We start from the raw sequence: 15,931 nt of genomic DNA on the forward strand, positions 1-15,931 counted from the left end.
CTGCTAAAGGTAGCTTTATTTTAGAGATTGCCTAAAACCAGACTTATATGAAAAGGGGATTTTTAGCTTTACTTTTCAGAAATCCTAAGTCCCTATCCAGTCAGCTCTCTTCACAAAATTATTTTCTTTTCTTTAGAAAATATCACATTTCATATCAAGTTATTAGAGAGAAACAAGAAGCCTGAGCAGGTGACTGGGTGGTGGACGTCCTGTGTTTCTAAAGCAATCCCTTTCCCTCACCTGAGCCCTTGCCTAGGTTAATGGGGGCTCCATTGAGAAAGTCAAGGAACACGAAGCATGAATATTTACATATTCAGTAGAGAGTAAATGCACCAGCAAATCATGAGGTGAGATACAGTGTTATCCCACTGAGCTAGTTCCCTTTTGCTCATCTCCCTCCCTGTTACTCTCCAAGGCTGAGTTATATTCAGTTGAAGCATAATTTGAAGAATAGAAAATAAGGTGTGATTTTGTGCTGCCACTGTCAATAAACACTGCTTTCCACCTAGACTGCTGTGCCTGTCCCGGTGGCTGCTGTCCTGGTGCCAGGGGCAAGAGGAAGACTGCCTTTTTTCCAGCTTTCCCTGGCTTGACCACACCCCCCAATTTAAGGAGGCAGCTCTATTAGAAACATTATGGTCTTTGCATCCTCTTAAGCTACGGAGCAGAGGATTCCCGCAGGTAGTTGGAAAGAGACCACAGACTTTGAGGGAAGCTCACTCAGGATCTGCTCTCCGGCAAAGTAGTAAGTGAGGTGTGTGTCAGTTTCTGCCTAAAACTTTTCAGTCCATTTTCGTTTTCCTGCCTTAAAAAAATTTTCTGTGGAATTAAAGAGTAAGTTGATAGGGAGATTCAGGATACAAGTGAGTTTTCTCTTGCTCTTTTCGTATCTTTCCATGTTCCAATTTAATTGTTTAACAATTTTCAAAAATACTTCCTAACCTTGTCAGAATAGTCTGAAAGCAAGACTATGTTTTTTAAAATGTTCCTGCTTCACAGAAGCAAAACCATGCACGTTTTAGATACCCGTAGATTACTTGTCAGAAACCCTGATTTTTTTTTTTTTCAAATTGGAGCACTTCCAAAGAAATAAAGCTGTAGTTAAACATATAAATTTCTTTTTATTCTCTTTCACTCCTGGTAAACCTATTGTTTTACTTTTTCCCCCGCTAGTAGTTTAATGAATTGCTTTTAATAGAGAGGAAATTGCTACAGGTTTGAATCTTGCTAGCCGAACTAGCCTGTTTGGTGTTTTTCTCTGTCTTGGGACTGACTTGCAGTTGTCCAAAGATCTACAAGTTCCTAAGTCTGTTGTTGAGACATGGTGTGGGTGTGGGCCGGGGTTGTCTCAGAGTTAGGGAGGTATTTCTTCTCCCCACGGCAGAGCTGGACTCAGTGGCAGGAGATGTCGATGGCGATTCCTCTCCATCCGGTGATTTTATCTGGCCATGACACTTTGTATGTGACTTCTCATCCACTGTTAAAGGTCTCTGTTACCAACTTTTAAAGTAGCATTTTCTCTGAGCAAACTTAAAAAGGTGCTGGGTCACTGAAATCAATGCATTCTATTGCAGGATTTCTTTATTACCTTTTGGGTAAGTTTTTGTTTTTAATCTCAAGGCCATTTTCCTTCTTACTTTAGACCATTGCCATGCAACTGAGAAAAAAGATATTTGTTAAACAGCAGGAAATACCAATTCTAAAATGATAACTCGGGCAGCTCCATTTGATTTGTAAAATTACTGATACTATAACTCTTTCATCAGTTGTGGTTTTGGATTTGGTGGCCTATTTTTATCCGAAGAGAAAACCCTTTTTCTTTAGGGGCTGTGGGCTGTGCACGAGGGCTGCAGGTTGGCCACTGCTGCTGTTGAGAGTCTTGCTCACCTGTTGTTCCTGAATGGAGGGAAGGGAGAGCTAATGAGTTAATGTCTGTAAAGTGCTTTGAAGATGAAAAGGTCTTTTCATGTGTTCAGTGTGTAGTTATTAATATTAATATTTGAAGAAGCATGCTGCTTCTCATTGTAAATCAACTACTTCCATCCTCGCCAACTCAGTAGTGAAATAACAAACAGTTCAGGCAGCCATGCAGTCTCTTCCGTCCTGGTTCCGCTGCTGAGGATGTGGGAAGCCAAGCCGAGAGCCTGATTATGGAGGGGGCATCTTTGCCCGGCAGGCTCCTTACGCGGAGGTGCTAGTTGCTGGCTGTGAAAGGATGTCCTGAGGCAGAGCCTGGGGGAAGCTGGTAGAGGGGTGGGATCCTTTGGCATCTGGCAGTCTGTGGCCCTGGAGAACCAACCAGAGCATGGACTTGGGCCAGTGGCCCGTCCCAGATGATAATGGAGTTCAAAGGCAAGTAGGGTCAGAACTTGAACCAGTGCTGGGTCAGAGTAGGGAAAGTGGCTGTGTACTTGGATTATGTCAGTGATTAGCTTTGTAACAGAGAACAGGGATTGAACGTGTCTGTGCCTTCTTTCCTTCATCTCTAAAAGGTGAACAATCATTTGCGCCCCGCCTGGTTTACAAAGATGAGAGAATAGAAGTAAACAGCATAGGTCTATGAAAAATCAGAGTGCCAGTGAAGTCAAGGACCATCTGAAGTAATACTACAACAAACTGGGTGTGTGGGTTCAGGTCCTCTCACCCAGGGGAGGGTGAGGCAGAAGGCAAAACACTGTGCAAATAAATAATCAACAGATTTCTCTCTTTGATTGCACTGGTGAATTTCTTACTGATAACTGAGGTTCTGACATACCTTGTGATTTTATTTATTGGTGAATAGATCTGTTTTCCACAGCAACTATCATTTTCTAATTACCGGTTCAAAATTCCCAACTGTTCACATCAAACAGCAGAAGGGAATGATCACATCCCATGAGCTGGGACCCTTCCTTCCTTCCTTCTTTCCTCCCTTCCTTCCTTCCTTCCTTCCTTCCTTCCTTCCTTCCTTCCTTCCTTCCTTCCTACCTCCCTTCCTTCCTTCCTCTTTTCCTTCCTTCCTCTCTTCTTCCCTCCCTTCCCTCCCTTTCTTTCTTTTCTTTTCCTTCTTTCTTTCCTCCCTCCCTCCCTCCCTCCCTCCCTCCTTCTTTCTTTCTTTCTTTCTTTCTTTCTTTCTTTCTTTTTCTTTCTTTCTTTCTTTCTTTCTTTCTTTCTTTCTTTCTTTCTTCTTTCTTTCTTTCTCTTTCTTTCTTTTTCTTTCTTTCTTTCTTTCTTCTCTTTTTTTCTTTCTCTTTCTTTCTTTTCTCTCCCCTCCTTTTCTCTTCTTCTCTCTCTCCCTCTTCCCTCCTCCTTCCCTTTCCTCCCTTTCTTTCTTCATTATGGAAATTATAAAGTATTTAGCATTTGAGCAAAATTAATGTGGTATGCAGCAATTTAGTGGCATTTCAGGCAAATCTTGTAAGTTTCTTCAATCCTGGGAAAAATTAGATGTGAAGACATAACTGACTTCTTGTTTCCTCATCTCCTTTATCCCTGCTGGACTGAAAGTTTAGCTTATTGGACTCCACATTTTAATGTAGATGATTCTTTAGTTATCATATCCATTTTTCTTCATTTCACCTAAGGAAGGATACTCAGCCCTAATGTTTACTGAGCACTTAGTATGTTCCAACATCCTTGCTAGGTGCTTTTCAGGGACTGCTTCATTTAATCTATGATAATGTTTTGAGGTGGGCACTCCACTCTTGTCATCCCCATTTACCAGGTGGGGACTCGGAGGCTCAGTCATTTGACCACGTTAACTCATGGTGGACCCTGATTAGAGCCAATGGAATGTGAACCCAGAGCTTGTGACTGGACCTGCATGTCATAGGAATCTAAGTAACTCTAAGACACTTACACAAATTTAGGATAGATTTTTCTGCTGAGACTGATTTGCTTATCTAGGAGAACACTGGATTAAGCCTGTTTTCTGAAGTGGTGTCTGTGGATTACTTATTCATTGTTATGAAGATACTGACTTTGAAGAAAGACTACCCAGGCCTAGTTTCCTAGGTAAGTCAGTCAGTCCCTTCCGTGACAAATATCAGTTTTATCTCTATTCCATGCCCAGCCTTGTGCTGGAGACCGTGCCAGACACAGAAGAAGCAATATGTAAACTCCATTTTTAAAATTAACACAATAATCTTTACTAGAAAAGAGGGTAAAAATGAAAGACAATATAACTATTAAGCAGTGTGGTATAATCTATACAGGCTTTGGGAGTTCAGGTAGAAAAAAATGGTATCTAGAGCAGTGAGGGAAGGATGTTTCTGATCTGTCTTTTTTTCAAAAGAGGATAGATTTCATATTCCAGTGATCAAGTGTTGGTGCTGCCTTCAGAACTTAGAGGGAACAGGCTGGGTAGTACTTACTAGCATGAGAGTAAGCAACAAACATTTAGTGCAAATGTCAGGAAAAGATTCTCAATGGGGAGGAAAAATATATAAATTTTCAAGAGATGTGGAAAGGTAGAAAACTCCAGAATTTTAGTCTTTTTAGAGATTTAAAAGAGATTTAGTCTTTTTAGAGATTTAAAAAAAAAACTTTTCACTTTGAAATAATTCCAGATGCATAAAAGTTTGCAAAACAATGTACAAAAAGTTTCCAAAACATGTGTCTTTTACAATTGTAAAAAAAACATATAATGCAAATAACTCTTTTAAATTATCTCTTAGTGCCTCGTGTAATCCTTAATCCAAATGACTTCTGTTGATGGGAGAAAGCACCATTGCCAGTTTCTTGATAAAAGGGACCAAATAACTAGAACCATGTCTTCTTAGGAAAAGCAAGAAGTCTTGGCAGATGTGCATCTGGCATATGGCTCCTGAGACACTGACAGGTCCTGAGCTACTCAATTCTCCCCAGCCGGGTTTGTATTGCACCTGAGGTTGTCAGCATCCGCTCAACCTTGGCACAGAAGTCTTGCCTGTTCCTCCTTGGGCTCTGCCTCCTAAACACCTATCTTGTTATAATCACTCATGAGTTCAACCAAGTTAGTCCAGCGGGGCCTTGCTACTCACAGTGAAGTCCTCTGACCTGCGGCATCAGCACCACGTGGGAGCTTGTTAGAAATGTGGAATGTCTGGCCAGACCTCAGACCTACTGCAGCAGACTGCATTGTAACAGGATCCCCGGGTGATTCATATGCACATTACAGTTTGGGAGGCACTGCTCTAAAGAAAAAGCAAAAACAAACGAAAAAGCAAAAATGAAAAAAAGTGAACAAACAAGAAGTCTTGCACTATTTTCTGCAGTGCTTTACTACTTCCTTATATTTGTATCTAGTTGCTAAAGCATTACTCCACAAAAGATTGACATTATATCAAAAAGATGTTGGTTTAACTCAGGAAGCTGCAATATTTCACCACTTGTGCGATGCAATCTTTCAATGAGTTAGTTCTCCACTGTAAGAAAAATGCTTACTTCTTGGTTTTATGCATAACAATGGTACAAACAGACTACCATTAAACAGAAATTGTGACTCTTTTCTTCTGCAAAATTCTTGACTAATGCTACTCAACCTATGATTATGAAAGGGAATCCTGTTTTCATGACTTGAATACAAGTCTTTAGAAAAAGAAATGAGAGATTTAGCTATCCATGTTCTAGCTCTAACACTTCAATAACCTCTGCCATGTTGGGCAGTAGAAAAAAGTAATATAAACCAGTAGTGTTACTAATTAGTAACATTAGTAAGCATTTACTAATGCTTACTTATTGCCAGGAACTACTGATAAAATAGCAATAATAACAATTTTTATTTATTGACCATTTTTACTCTGTATACAGCATGCTGCTAAGTATTTGTGTTTTGTATAATCCTCCTCTATAATCCTGAAAGTGTTGGTATTATTACCTGCATTTTATAGTTGAGGAAACTGATTTTGAGGTTAAGAAATTTGCTCATGGCCATACACTCAGCAAGCAGTTCTACGTTCACCCATAGTACGTAATTCCAGGGTTCTTGATCACTGCTAAACATGTAACCTCTTGGGCCTCAGTTCATTGAAATAAATGAGAAGATTGATGAATTTTTTCCAACTCCAAAATTCATTGGATTTGCACAATCCCTCTTTATATAAGAATGCTAGCAAGCTGTTTAGCATTATACTGAGAAATTGGAACCTTACATTTTGAGTAATAAAACAAATGAAACTCCACCATGAAAATCACAATCAGACATAGTCCAAGAAGTTGCTTGCTGGATTTGAGAGATCTAAGGCAGCTGGTATCTTTTAGTTCAATTTTAACTGGGCATTATTGCAACTATCCAGTCCCCTCTCATTGTTCTTATAATATCTCTGTCTATTTATGGTGTCTCTCAGTTTTGTTGAGAATTCCTTTAGAGGCAGAACCAAGTCTAAACTCTAGATTATGTCTAACGTGCTTCACAGGCTAAGAGTCAAAATGTAATTCTTTAAAATGCTAGTCTCTTCAGAGGTTTCATTGGCAGCAATCATTGGGTTACAGTTGACATTTTTAATCTTGTGGCCCTTCTTTGCGTTTGACTTGGAAAACAATCTCTTATTTCATGGCCTCTACTAAAACCATTCTTGTGAAGCAAAGAGTACTCTACATTATTCCTCCAGCTTATTCTTTGTTTGTTTTGAGGTTCTAAGTAAAACACAATCCTTGTTTATTTATTCAGTTATTTATGAGTACTTACCGTGCTTCTGGCTCAGGAGTACATCCTAAGGCCAAGTGTGATCATTTGTTGAATTTCATGGTAAAATACAGGATTTGAGGCATAGCATTTGTACACAGGCCGTGGCCACTTTTACTGTAAGGCAGTGTATTGAATCTCACCTTCGATCTTCAGGAAGATGTTCTGACAGAAGCATGATTGACTAGAAAATGTAGATTGTTAGTATTTCAAAGGTTTCAGAGACTAGAATTGGCATTTTCTTAGTTAGATTCCTAGACCTAAGAGTCGGCAGGTTTTAACATATTTCCTCGATGCCTAGGAGAAGCAAGACCTTTCTGTCCATTGTTGACAATGCCATTTCAGTACTGTATGGTGAGGGATTTGTTTCCACTGAGAAGGAAATGCATAAAATAATCCATGAAGCATTCCTTATTTCTTAACTGCTATGGTATACCTGAGTAAAGCATCTTCTAGTTTTTCTCTTTTTCAGGAGATAGTAGCGAGTTACTCCTCAAAGAAGGGTAAAACAATTAAAAAAAATTATAATGACATGAGTTCATTTTAGTATTCTAAGAAGGATTCGTTGAGCTATGTCAATTCATACAGGACTTGAAAGTGTTATGCTTAATTAGGAGATGGGTTTATTTTTAGAGAAATAGGAGATGGATATGACTCATTTCCATTTAAGCAAGGGTTGGGGGAATAATTATAGTGAAGTTGTGAAGAAACAAAGACTGAGATGTTAATTGTACTGTGAGTTGCTGCTTTGTGACCTTAGTGAAAGAATAAATGCACTTAGCTTAAGATACAGAAGCCAGTGGCCCATAATTTGGAACACTGCCTTCATTTGTCAGTGCTGGCTACTTAAAATAAGAAGGAATATTTACTACTACTGTAATGTTGGATTACTTAGTCAAGCAAATGAGGTTCTTATAGATTTAGTAGTGAGACAGAAAAACCATCTTCAGTTCTTCTTCTAATCCTTTTTCTTTTCTATGTGTTGTAACCACAAAGTTTCCATGGGGAGTGAGGAACGTTCAGCTTTCCTAGATATGATGGATCTTAAACTTGAGTTCTTAGAGAATTGGATTTGGGAGCTTTTGTTACAGTGACAGGTCAGGGAAGACATCTACTCAAATGATTTGAGAAATACGCGTGGGCTACTCATGAGAATCAGAAAGAACACACTGGAGGAGTATAGATGAACTCATCAATCTGGTACATTATTTCGTTTAGAGAAAAGTGCCATCTTGCTTGTAGTTAACTCTTGAGAAGCCTAACCTCAGGGTCACACAAGGACACACTCCATCACAGGGATGATTTTTTTTTTTTTAAATATCCAAACGATAACTTACTTTCTTGGATAAGCTCAGGACGCACAAGGATTGTACACACCAACTCTGTTTCAAGTACTTTAGGTACTTTCCCTCATTTAGTAAACAGACACTTGTTGCATGGCTACTATGTGTCATCTGAAAAGACACCATCCTTACTCTCAAGTTACTCATCATTCAGGAGCAGAAACAGGCATAAATACAGGAAGTGTCATGAACTTTGTTACATTGTTACAGTAAATCCCATGGAGGGGCATCAAGGAGGTCCATGCAATTGCCAAAGAGGGCAGAGGGGAGGGGAAAGCTTCCTGAAAGAGGAGATACTCTGAGTCTTCAAAAATACATTTCGATCGTATTCAGAAAAAAAGAAATTAAAATTCTATACATTGTACATGAAAGATGTTGCCTTGGTAACCCAGGTGTTGCCTTTAGTTTGGCAAAAGTGCTGTTGTTTGGGGCAAGTTTTCTTTGCATGGCTAGTTGTTTTGAATGCCAAAATCTTTTTTTTTTTTTTTTTTTTTTTTTTTTGCAATGGAGTTTTGCTCTTGTTGCCGGCGGGAGTGCATTGGCGAGATCTCGGCTCACTGCAACCTCTGTCTCCGAGGCTCAAGCGATTCTTCTGCCTCAGCCTCCCAAATAGTTGGGATTACAGGCATGCACCACCACAACTGGCTAATTTTGTATTTTTAGTAGAGATGGAATTTCACTATGTTTGTCAGGCTGCTCTTGAACTCCTGACCTTGGGTGGTCCACCTGCCTCGGCCTCCCAAATTGCTGGAATTACAGGCGTGAGCCAAATTATTTGTCTCCTGTATTCCAAGCCAAAAGGACATGCTTTTTGTTTGAATTGATAGGAATCCTAGATTATTGACATTAGGATAAATGCTCATTGGAAATCTATTCAAATTTTGCAGTTTTCAAAGAGGAAAGGCTGGGGTGAGGGGTAGTGGGGAGAAATCTACATTTTCTGCCACAGTTTATTGTGCTTTTGAATTCCCCATGTGCCGTCTTCATACCCGGGATATGTCTTAACCATAATTCGTTGCCTATGAAACTAACATGAAGACAAGAGGGCAAGTGGAAATTTAAAACAAGATGCCTTTGTCAGTGGGAGTCTAATTTTGGCTTGTCTATTATGAAATGAGGTTAGTCAATATGTATTCAAATATGGAATGCACATTTTCTTTGTCCCCAGAATGCTCCTTTTCGGCATTTAGTGGGAATGTAAAATATTTTAGGAATTTTTATAATGACAAAGAATTGGGGACAAATTAATTATACGGTAATAAGAGGCTCATTAAAAGTATGATATATACATACAATAGAATACTTGGCAGTCATCATCTTTAGGATAGACAGCCACATTTATCAACAGAGAAAAATGTCCAAAGCATTATGTTAAATGTCAGTGAACAAAGCAGGTTACAAAAGAGCATGTGGAGAATAATCTCATGAAGGTAAAATTGTAATCACGTGTGTGTGTGTGTGACATCTATGTTCGTTTAGATACATTAAAAAATACTCAGAAGAATATTGAACAAATTATTAGTATAATTATCTCTACATGGTGAGGTTTCAGGTGATTCTAATATCCACCTGTGACTTTTTTGTATTTTAATTTTTGCGGTAACTTTGTATTAGTTTGGCAAAAACTACTAATTTCAAAAGAATTTTGTTTTCAAAAGAAAAAAATTGAAGTGTAATTTACTTAGTATTTACCTAAAAGCATAGTTTTTCTTTTAGGAATACATAACCCCAAATGAAAAAGGCTCAACTGATGTCAAAGTTATCTAGAAATACAGCCAAGCAGGGTCAGAGTTGATGTGAACTGGATTCAGCCTTGATTCAAGCCTGGTCCCTTTGGGATTTCTTGTTCTTCTGCTGCCTTGGCCTGAACAGTCCCTCTCCTCCCTAATTTTTCCTTTATTCTGTGTCTCTCAACCTGCCCTGCCCTGCCCTGGCAAGCTTCGGGTGAAAGGAAGTGACAGCCTACAGGTCTGGCCGGGTTGCCAGCTTGGGGAGGGTGGGAAGTTGGAGAAGTGGTCACTCGCTCTATGAAGAATAGAACTCTCTAGAATCAAGCAGAACCATAGTTTTAAAATGATTTTTTGGGCATGAGACACCCACATAAGCCAAAGTGTTGACTTTTTTGTCTTCTCCATCGCATGCTTGTTCCTGTCCTTGCCATCCAGGGTGATGAGGGTGCTTAGAGAAGCATCTTCTCTTTCTTTTTTTTTTTTTTTTTTTGGCTTTTTGGCAGAAGAGAATTCCCTCCCACATGACAACTGCTTGAACATCAGCTGCACCAACTTTTTTCTTAGCATTGCACACGTTTATTGCATAAATAGAAAGCATCTGTGGCATCTGAAGATTTACTCCCCAGCTAAGAAGCATCCATGAGACCTGTTTGGGTGCAAAAATGATTTGGACGCTGGGTAACAAAGGGTCTAGAGAAGCATCTTCTCTAAGCACAGGAGGAGGCTGGAGACCAGGAGTCTGGTCTCAGCTTGGCCAATTAGCAGCATCGCCTTAGTCTTTCTCCTCATTTGTAAAAAGAGGGGTTTACACGAAAAGAGTGTGTACAAGTTTTCTAACTTACACTATTGTATTTAACAGTTATCTATGTGCCAGCTACTTTCCAACACTGGCCTAGGATCCAGGGATCTGGAGTGAATAAATAAACTAAATCTCCCCTCTTGGGGAGCTTAAATTCTAACAGAGCGGACTTTGGAGAAAACAATGAACAAACACCTAGGTGTCAGAGTAGGGAGAAAGGCGCTGCTATTCATATGCGGTGATGGGAAAAGCCTTCTTAGATGAGGTGGTGTTAAATAGCTATGTGAACAGAACAAAATGGTTTTCCCTTAGAAATGGATCATGAAACAAACTGATTATTTCAAGTGGTTCTTTATCTAGACCTGCAATCTATTCAGATTCTCTATTTTGAGGAACAAATATATTCACATCTGAGCTACCTCTTACGTTTTTAGTCTTGTGAGACCAATTCATTCATTTTTTCATTCACTGATTTAAAAAAACAATGACTTTCCATTATGCCCTATGGTCTGTCTTAAGTGCTGAAGACAAAAATGAAAAAGGCATGGTGCCTGCCTTCAAGTAGCTCAGAATTTAGCGGGAAAGACAAACAGAAACAGATGGTTATAAAACAATGTGATATGCACTGTGATAGAAATACACTTTGGGAACATGAGCAAGGAGCCGCTAGCCCTGGCTGGGGTGAAGGGTGGCTCAGGAAGGATTCCAGGCTGCAATAACCTCTGAGCTGAGCCTAAAACCCTGAGGAGGCAGGGTTCACTCATCTTGAGGGTGGATGGGCATTCCTAAAAGAGGGGTTAACATGAGAAAGGGCAGGAGTGTGAGACCTGGCACCGCGTGCCTAAGAAAACAACAGAGTTCCACGTTGCAGTGGAGGGTGCAGGGGTCACGGCGAGAGGGGGCTGGAGAGGTGGGAGGGAGCATGGGGGGCACAGCAAGCCACAGTCCAGAGCAGGGCAGCCTCCTTTCTGACCCACTTATCCTGCACCTCAGGTGGCGCAGGTCCTTTTCAAGAAAAATAAACTCAGGTCTGCAAGACCCTCTGTTACCAAGCGTCCAAATCGTTTTTACCCCCAAACAGGTCTCATGGATGCTTCTTGGCTGGGGAGTAAATCTTCAGATGCCAGTTGCTTTGTATTTATGCAATGCTAAGAAAAAGGTTGGTGCAGCTGATGTTCAAGCAGTTGTCTTGTGGGAGGGAATTCTCTTTTGCCAAAAAGCCAAAAAAGAAAAGAAAAAACAAACGCTACTAAAAAAACGACCTAAACACTTCATTTACTTCTTCTGAGAAGGTTTACGTCTCTAGCAGCTGTTCTGTGTCACAATCTACAAGTGGAAAAAGGGCGGGTTCTTTTTTTCTTTCTCCAAAAAAATAATAAAGCAGCAAAATCCATTTCTGTCCGAGAGTTATTTCCTGAGACGAGAGCCTTTGAGAGCTCTGGCAACTCCCTCTTGTCAGTTTCCTCTCTGGGCAAAGGGCTTTTCCCCAAGGGAAGTGTCATTCATACAGTCATAGCTTCAAGAATACAGTCCAGCACAGAGTGCACCAGATGTTGGGCCAGAGCTTTCCTCCCTCACTCTGTCAATGAGAAGAGAAAACATATTTCCACTGACCCCTTTTCCAGGAGTGTTGCTATGAGGGGGAGTGTTGTCTGGCCGGCAGACAGAAACCCTTGGTATCTTTGAGCTGGGCTTCAGGATGTGGCTGCCAATTCCAAAAGTCCTTTCTCTTAGAAATATGTAAGTAAAATAGGCATTTGAAAGGTGAAGGTCCTTTGCCGCTTGTGGGACTCTAGGGATGATTTATAGGGCCATGTGGTTACACCTCGCTCTATGCAATCTTTCACAATTTCCTATTCCCTGCACCCAGCAGAACTGACTGCTTCCTATTTCTTTTTCCATATTGTTGGCCAACTACTCATCACATTATGCTATAGTTATATGTGAGCCTGTGGGTTCCACTGCCTGAAGATAGAGACCCTGTCTTTCTCAGCTTTTTCCTGAGTCTGATAGAACCTAAGGGCTGTGAGGTCAGGAATCCTTGTCTACTGGTGTGTTTCAAGTGCCCAGGGCCGTGCCTGGTACATAGTAGGTGCAAAGTGCTTATTTACCAAACGAATAAACAAGCCACTAACAAAGGACGCCTATTACATGATTGTTGGATGAATACAATCGTACTCTCTTAACTGTGGTTTTGCTTTCCGAGGCTTCAGTTACTCTCCCTCAACCAAGGTCTGAAAATAGGTGAGTACAGTACAGTAAGATATTTTGAGAGAGAGAGAGAGAGAGAGAGAGAGAGAGAGAAACCACATTCAATAACTTTTATCACAGTATATTAATTGTTCTATTCATGTATTATTGTTGTTAATCTCTTACTGCGTCTAATGTATAAGTTAAACTTTATCATGGGTGTGTATGTACAGGAAAACACATGGTGTGTGTGGGGTTCTGTACTATCCGAGGTTTCAGGCCTCCACTGGAGGGTTTTGGAACAAATCCTATTTGGGTAAGGGGAGACTACTGTAACTGAGGTCTGTGAGGACTCAGGAGATCCTTGGGGCTTTTTTTGGAGGAAATCAGAGGGTTGAATGTTTACATGAAACAGCATTCCCACACCACTGGGGGGAATTCCGAAAAGCATTCATTTCTAAAAGGTATTAGTTGCCCTGCAGGACCCTGGAGGGATGACCAACATTTCCCTAGGGAATTTGATTGTGGTTAAGCCATTATCAGTATGACACAATCAATGTTGTTAACTTTTATGTCTCATCCAAAGATCTCAAAGTAGATCAAAAACTTTGAAGTGGGATATATGGTTTGATGATGATTCATCAGGACTTTAAAACTCGATTCTAAGAGTAAAAATGAGGAACGCTTTGGTGGGAAAGGAGCCATGGAGCTCAGTGAGATGATCCTCACAGTGTATGGTCAGGACAGGCATACCTAAACCAGGTGACATGCATCTTACTCTTAGTTCATGCTCAGTGCCTAGTACAGAGTCGGACCCATCATAGGTACTCACTGTTCTTGGAAGCAAACACTGAGTAGTGATCCCTGAAGCAGATGTTAACAATGTCCCTGGCATAGGGTACTTTGAGCTTTTCCTACTATTCATCTTCACCAATGAGGAGCTCTTCCTGGGGTGGTTTTGCTGTAGTGGAGATCAATTTCCTAAAAAACTAAAGGACAAAATCTTGATTAACATAGTCTAGCTATCCAGACCCTGAGTTAATTTTTTAAAATTAATGTTATTTTGACTGCATTCTACATTTGAAAGAAAAGACATAAGAAAAAGGCAAAGTTTTAGTTAAAAACACAAAGGATACTTCTAGGATAAGTTATGTCTTCAGGAGGTTTGTAGCTTACATCCCTTAACCATATGATATTAGTAGCTTTGTGGTTGTAGCCCTTAGGCAGTATAGTTTTATATTGCCAAGACTGTTTAACTATATCATTTAAACATTTAAATACATTTCATATGAAAGAAGGGATCAAGATGGTGAACCAAACTGCAAATTGAACATAAGACATTTCTTAGTACTTGATGTTTCTTGAAATGTATCAGTTGCTTTAAATGTAGAATTAAGGAAAAGGGCAGACAAATACAAACTGGAAAGCAGTGAAGTTAAAGCGTCACTTCCTAACAATAAGAATTTGGCCTCTGAGTGGTATGCCTAGGAATTTAATCTTCGAGATTATTCAGGAATGACTTTTTAAATGCATAGTCTTAAGTTTATGAAAGTGTGTAATGCACTTTCGAAAGTATTTAGGTCAACAGAGATGTTCGATATATAATGATGACCAGTAGCTAGCTGGAAAATCCCTTCAGCCAGAAAATTGCTCAAGCATTCCAGTCACTCAGATTTCCAATGTAGAAAATAGCTCTCAACAAGGGTTATTTAATAGCCCTTCTCCTTTTTTCAAGATCAATAATGTTCAATCCCTTTTGCAGGGTTTCTCTCTGTTTATCTGTTTCTTGGGGTACTCTGTGACATACCTCTTCAGGAGAGCTTTTTCCATCCTTCCTTTCTCCAATCCTTTCTCTGTTTATTCCTTTATCAATTAATTTATGCCACAACTGTGTATTGTATGCCTACTTATCTGCCAGGCCTGGTTGTGGGTGGAGGAAACACACAAGAACTGGTTGCTGCCCAGAAACCCTACAAAAATGTGTCTCTTGTGCACTGGTTTACTGCTTGTTGTCTGCAGTGTGTAGACATGGTCTGTTATCCATGATACCTTGCAACCAGGGAACTGGTTCTGTCTGAGGTCTGCTCTTACCGGTGCTGGGGTTAGTCACTGATCTTTCTGAATTTCCATTGCTTTCCCCGCCATGCAAAGAAGTGAACTGGTTGTTTCCTAAGGAGACTTTTAGTTCTAAGGTTCGTGTCTTCCTTGTGGATTCTAATCCACAAACCTGTGAGCATCCAGAGGCTCAGCGAATGCCTTCTCTCACACAGGTGCTGAGAGCAGAATGAGCTACTTTGTGGATTCTGCTGGGAGCAGCCCCATCCCTTACTCAGCGGCTCGTCCTGCAGTGGTGGTGAGTGGTGGCCCCTTCCCCACCCCTTTGCCCACACGACCTTCTCCCCTCCTCCCTGTGCTTCCTGTATCCTGACCGCCAATAGACAGAGAAGCCAGGAACCTGAACTCCGAGGTTCGAATCAGCTTTGAATCTTTTGGAGGATCTCAACTGTAAGATTACCTATGCTTTTATCAGCATATAAAAGAAAACCAAATACTGATGGATTTGCTGAAGAAGTTTTAGTATGTTTGAGTTTGAGAGAAATGACTCAAATATGGTGAACATTTAAAGCCAGTTGATTTTCACTGCTCAGTTCATTTGATGAAGATTTTTTACATATTGATGTACCTTATTTCTATACATATTATAACTGAACTTACTTATGGCCTCGGACATAAAAAGTCAATAATGCGAGTTTTCTAATCACAGACTTTAAAAGTGAAAATGGAATATGACAATAAGTTTATGGAAAAATTTCATAAATCCTAGAATAAGAGGGGACAAAGAAACTTTAAAATAGGACAGGATAAAGTTTTTTGTTCATAGGTAAGAAGATCCTTGCCAAAGCTATATGCTGATCAATACAAATGCTTTGACAAATCTCTCGAAAATGTATTGTGTGAGGGATCTTATAATGTTGCCATTGATCAGTTCCAGTATTAAAAGAAACTAATATCAGCAGCTGTGTCATTAATTATTCTTTCTAAATTCTGTTACGTTTTTATCCAAAGATAGCCATCATAAATGTTGAATTTTTTTTTTTTTTTTTTTTTTTTTTTTTTTACTTATAGTGAAATACAGACAGGTAAGTTTATTTTATTTATTTTTTTCTTTTTCTTTCTTTCTTTTTTTTTTTTTTTTGGAGACAGAGTCTCCCTCTGTCACTCAGGC

General features: G+C 39.8%; 1 protein-coding gene across 1 annotated transcript in view; it reads left to right on the plus strand.

The window, feature by feature from the left end:
• Nucleotides 1-683: 683 nt before the first annotated feature.
• ETS1 (ETS proto-oncogene 1, transcription factor) overlaps nt 684-15,931 on the plus strand; it is a 128,540-nt gene continuing 113,292 nt past the window's right edge. Inside the window, exons 1-2 of the mRNA XM_012496006.2 lie at nt 684-754; nt 14,976-15,058. Of these exons, the coding sequence (XP_012351460.1) occupies nt 14,990-15,058 (69 nt within the window). The 5' untranslated portion in view covers nt 684-754; nt 14,976-14,989. The remainder of the gene's footprint in view (nt 755-14,975; nt 15,059-15,931) is intronic.

The sequence above is a fragment of the Nomascus leucogenys genome, chromosome 15 (genome assembly GCF_006542625.1).
Source record: "Nomascus leucogenys isolate Asia chromosome 15, Asia_NLE_v1, whole genome shotgun sequence".
In the NCBI taxonomy this organism is placed as follows: domain Eukaryota; kingdom Metazoa; phylum Chordata; class Mammalia; order Primates; family Hylobatidae; genus Nomascus; species Nomascus leucogenys.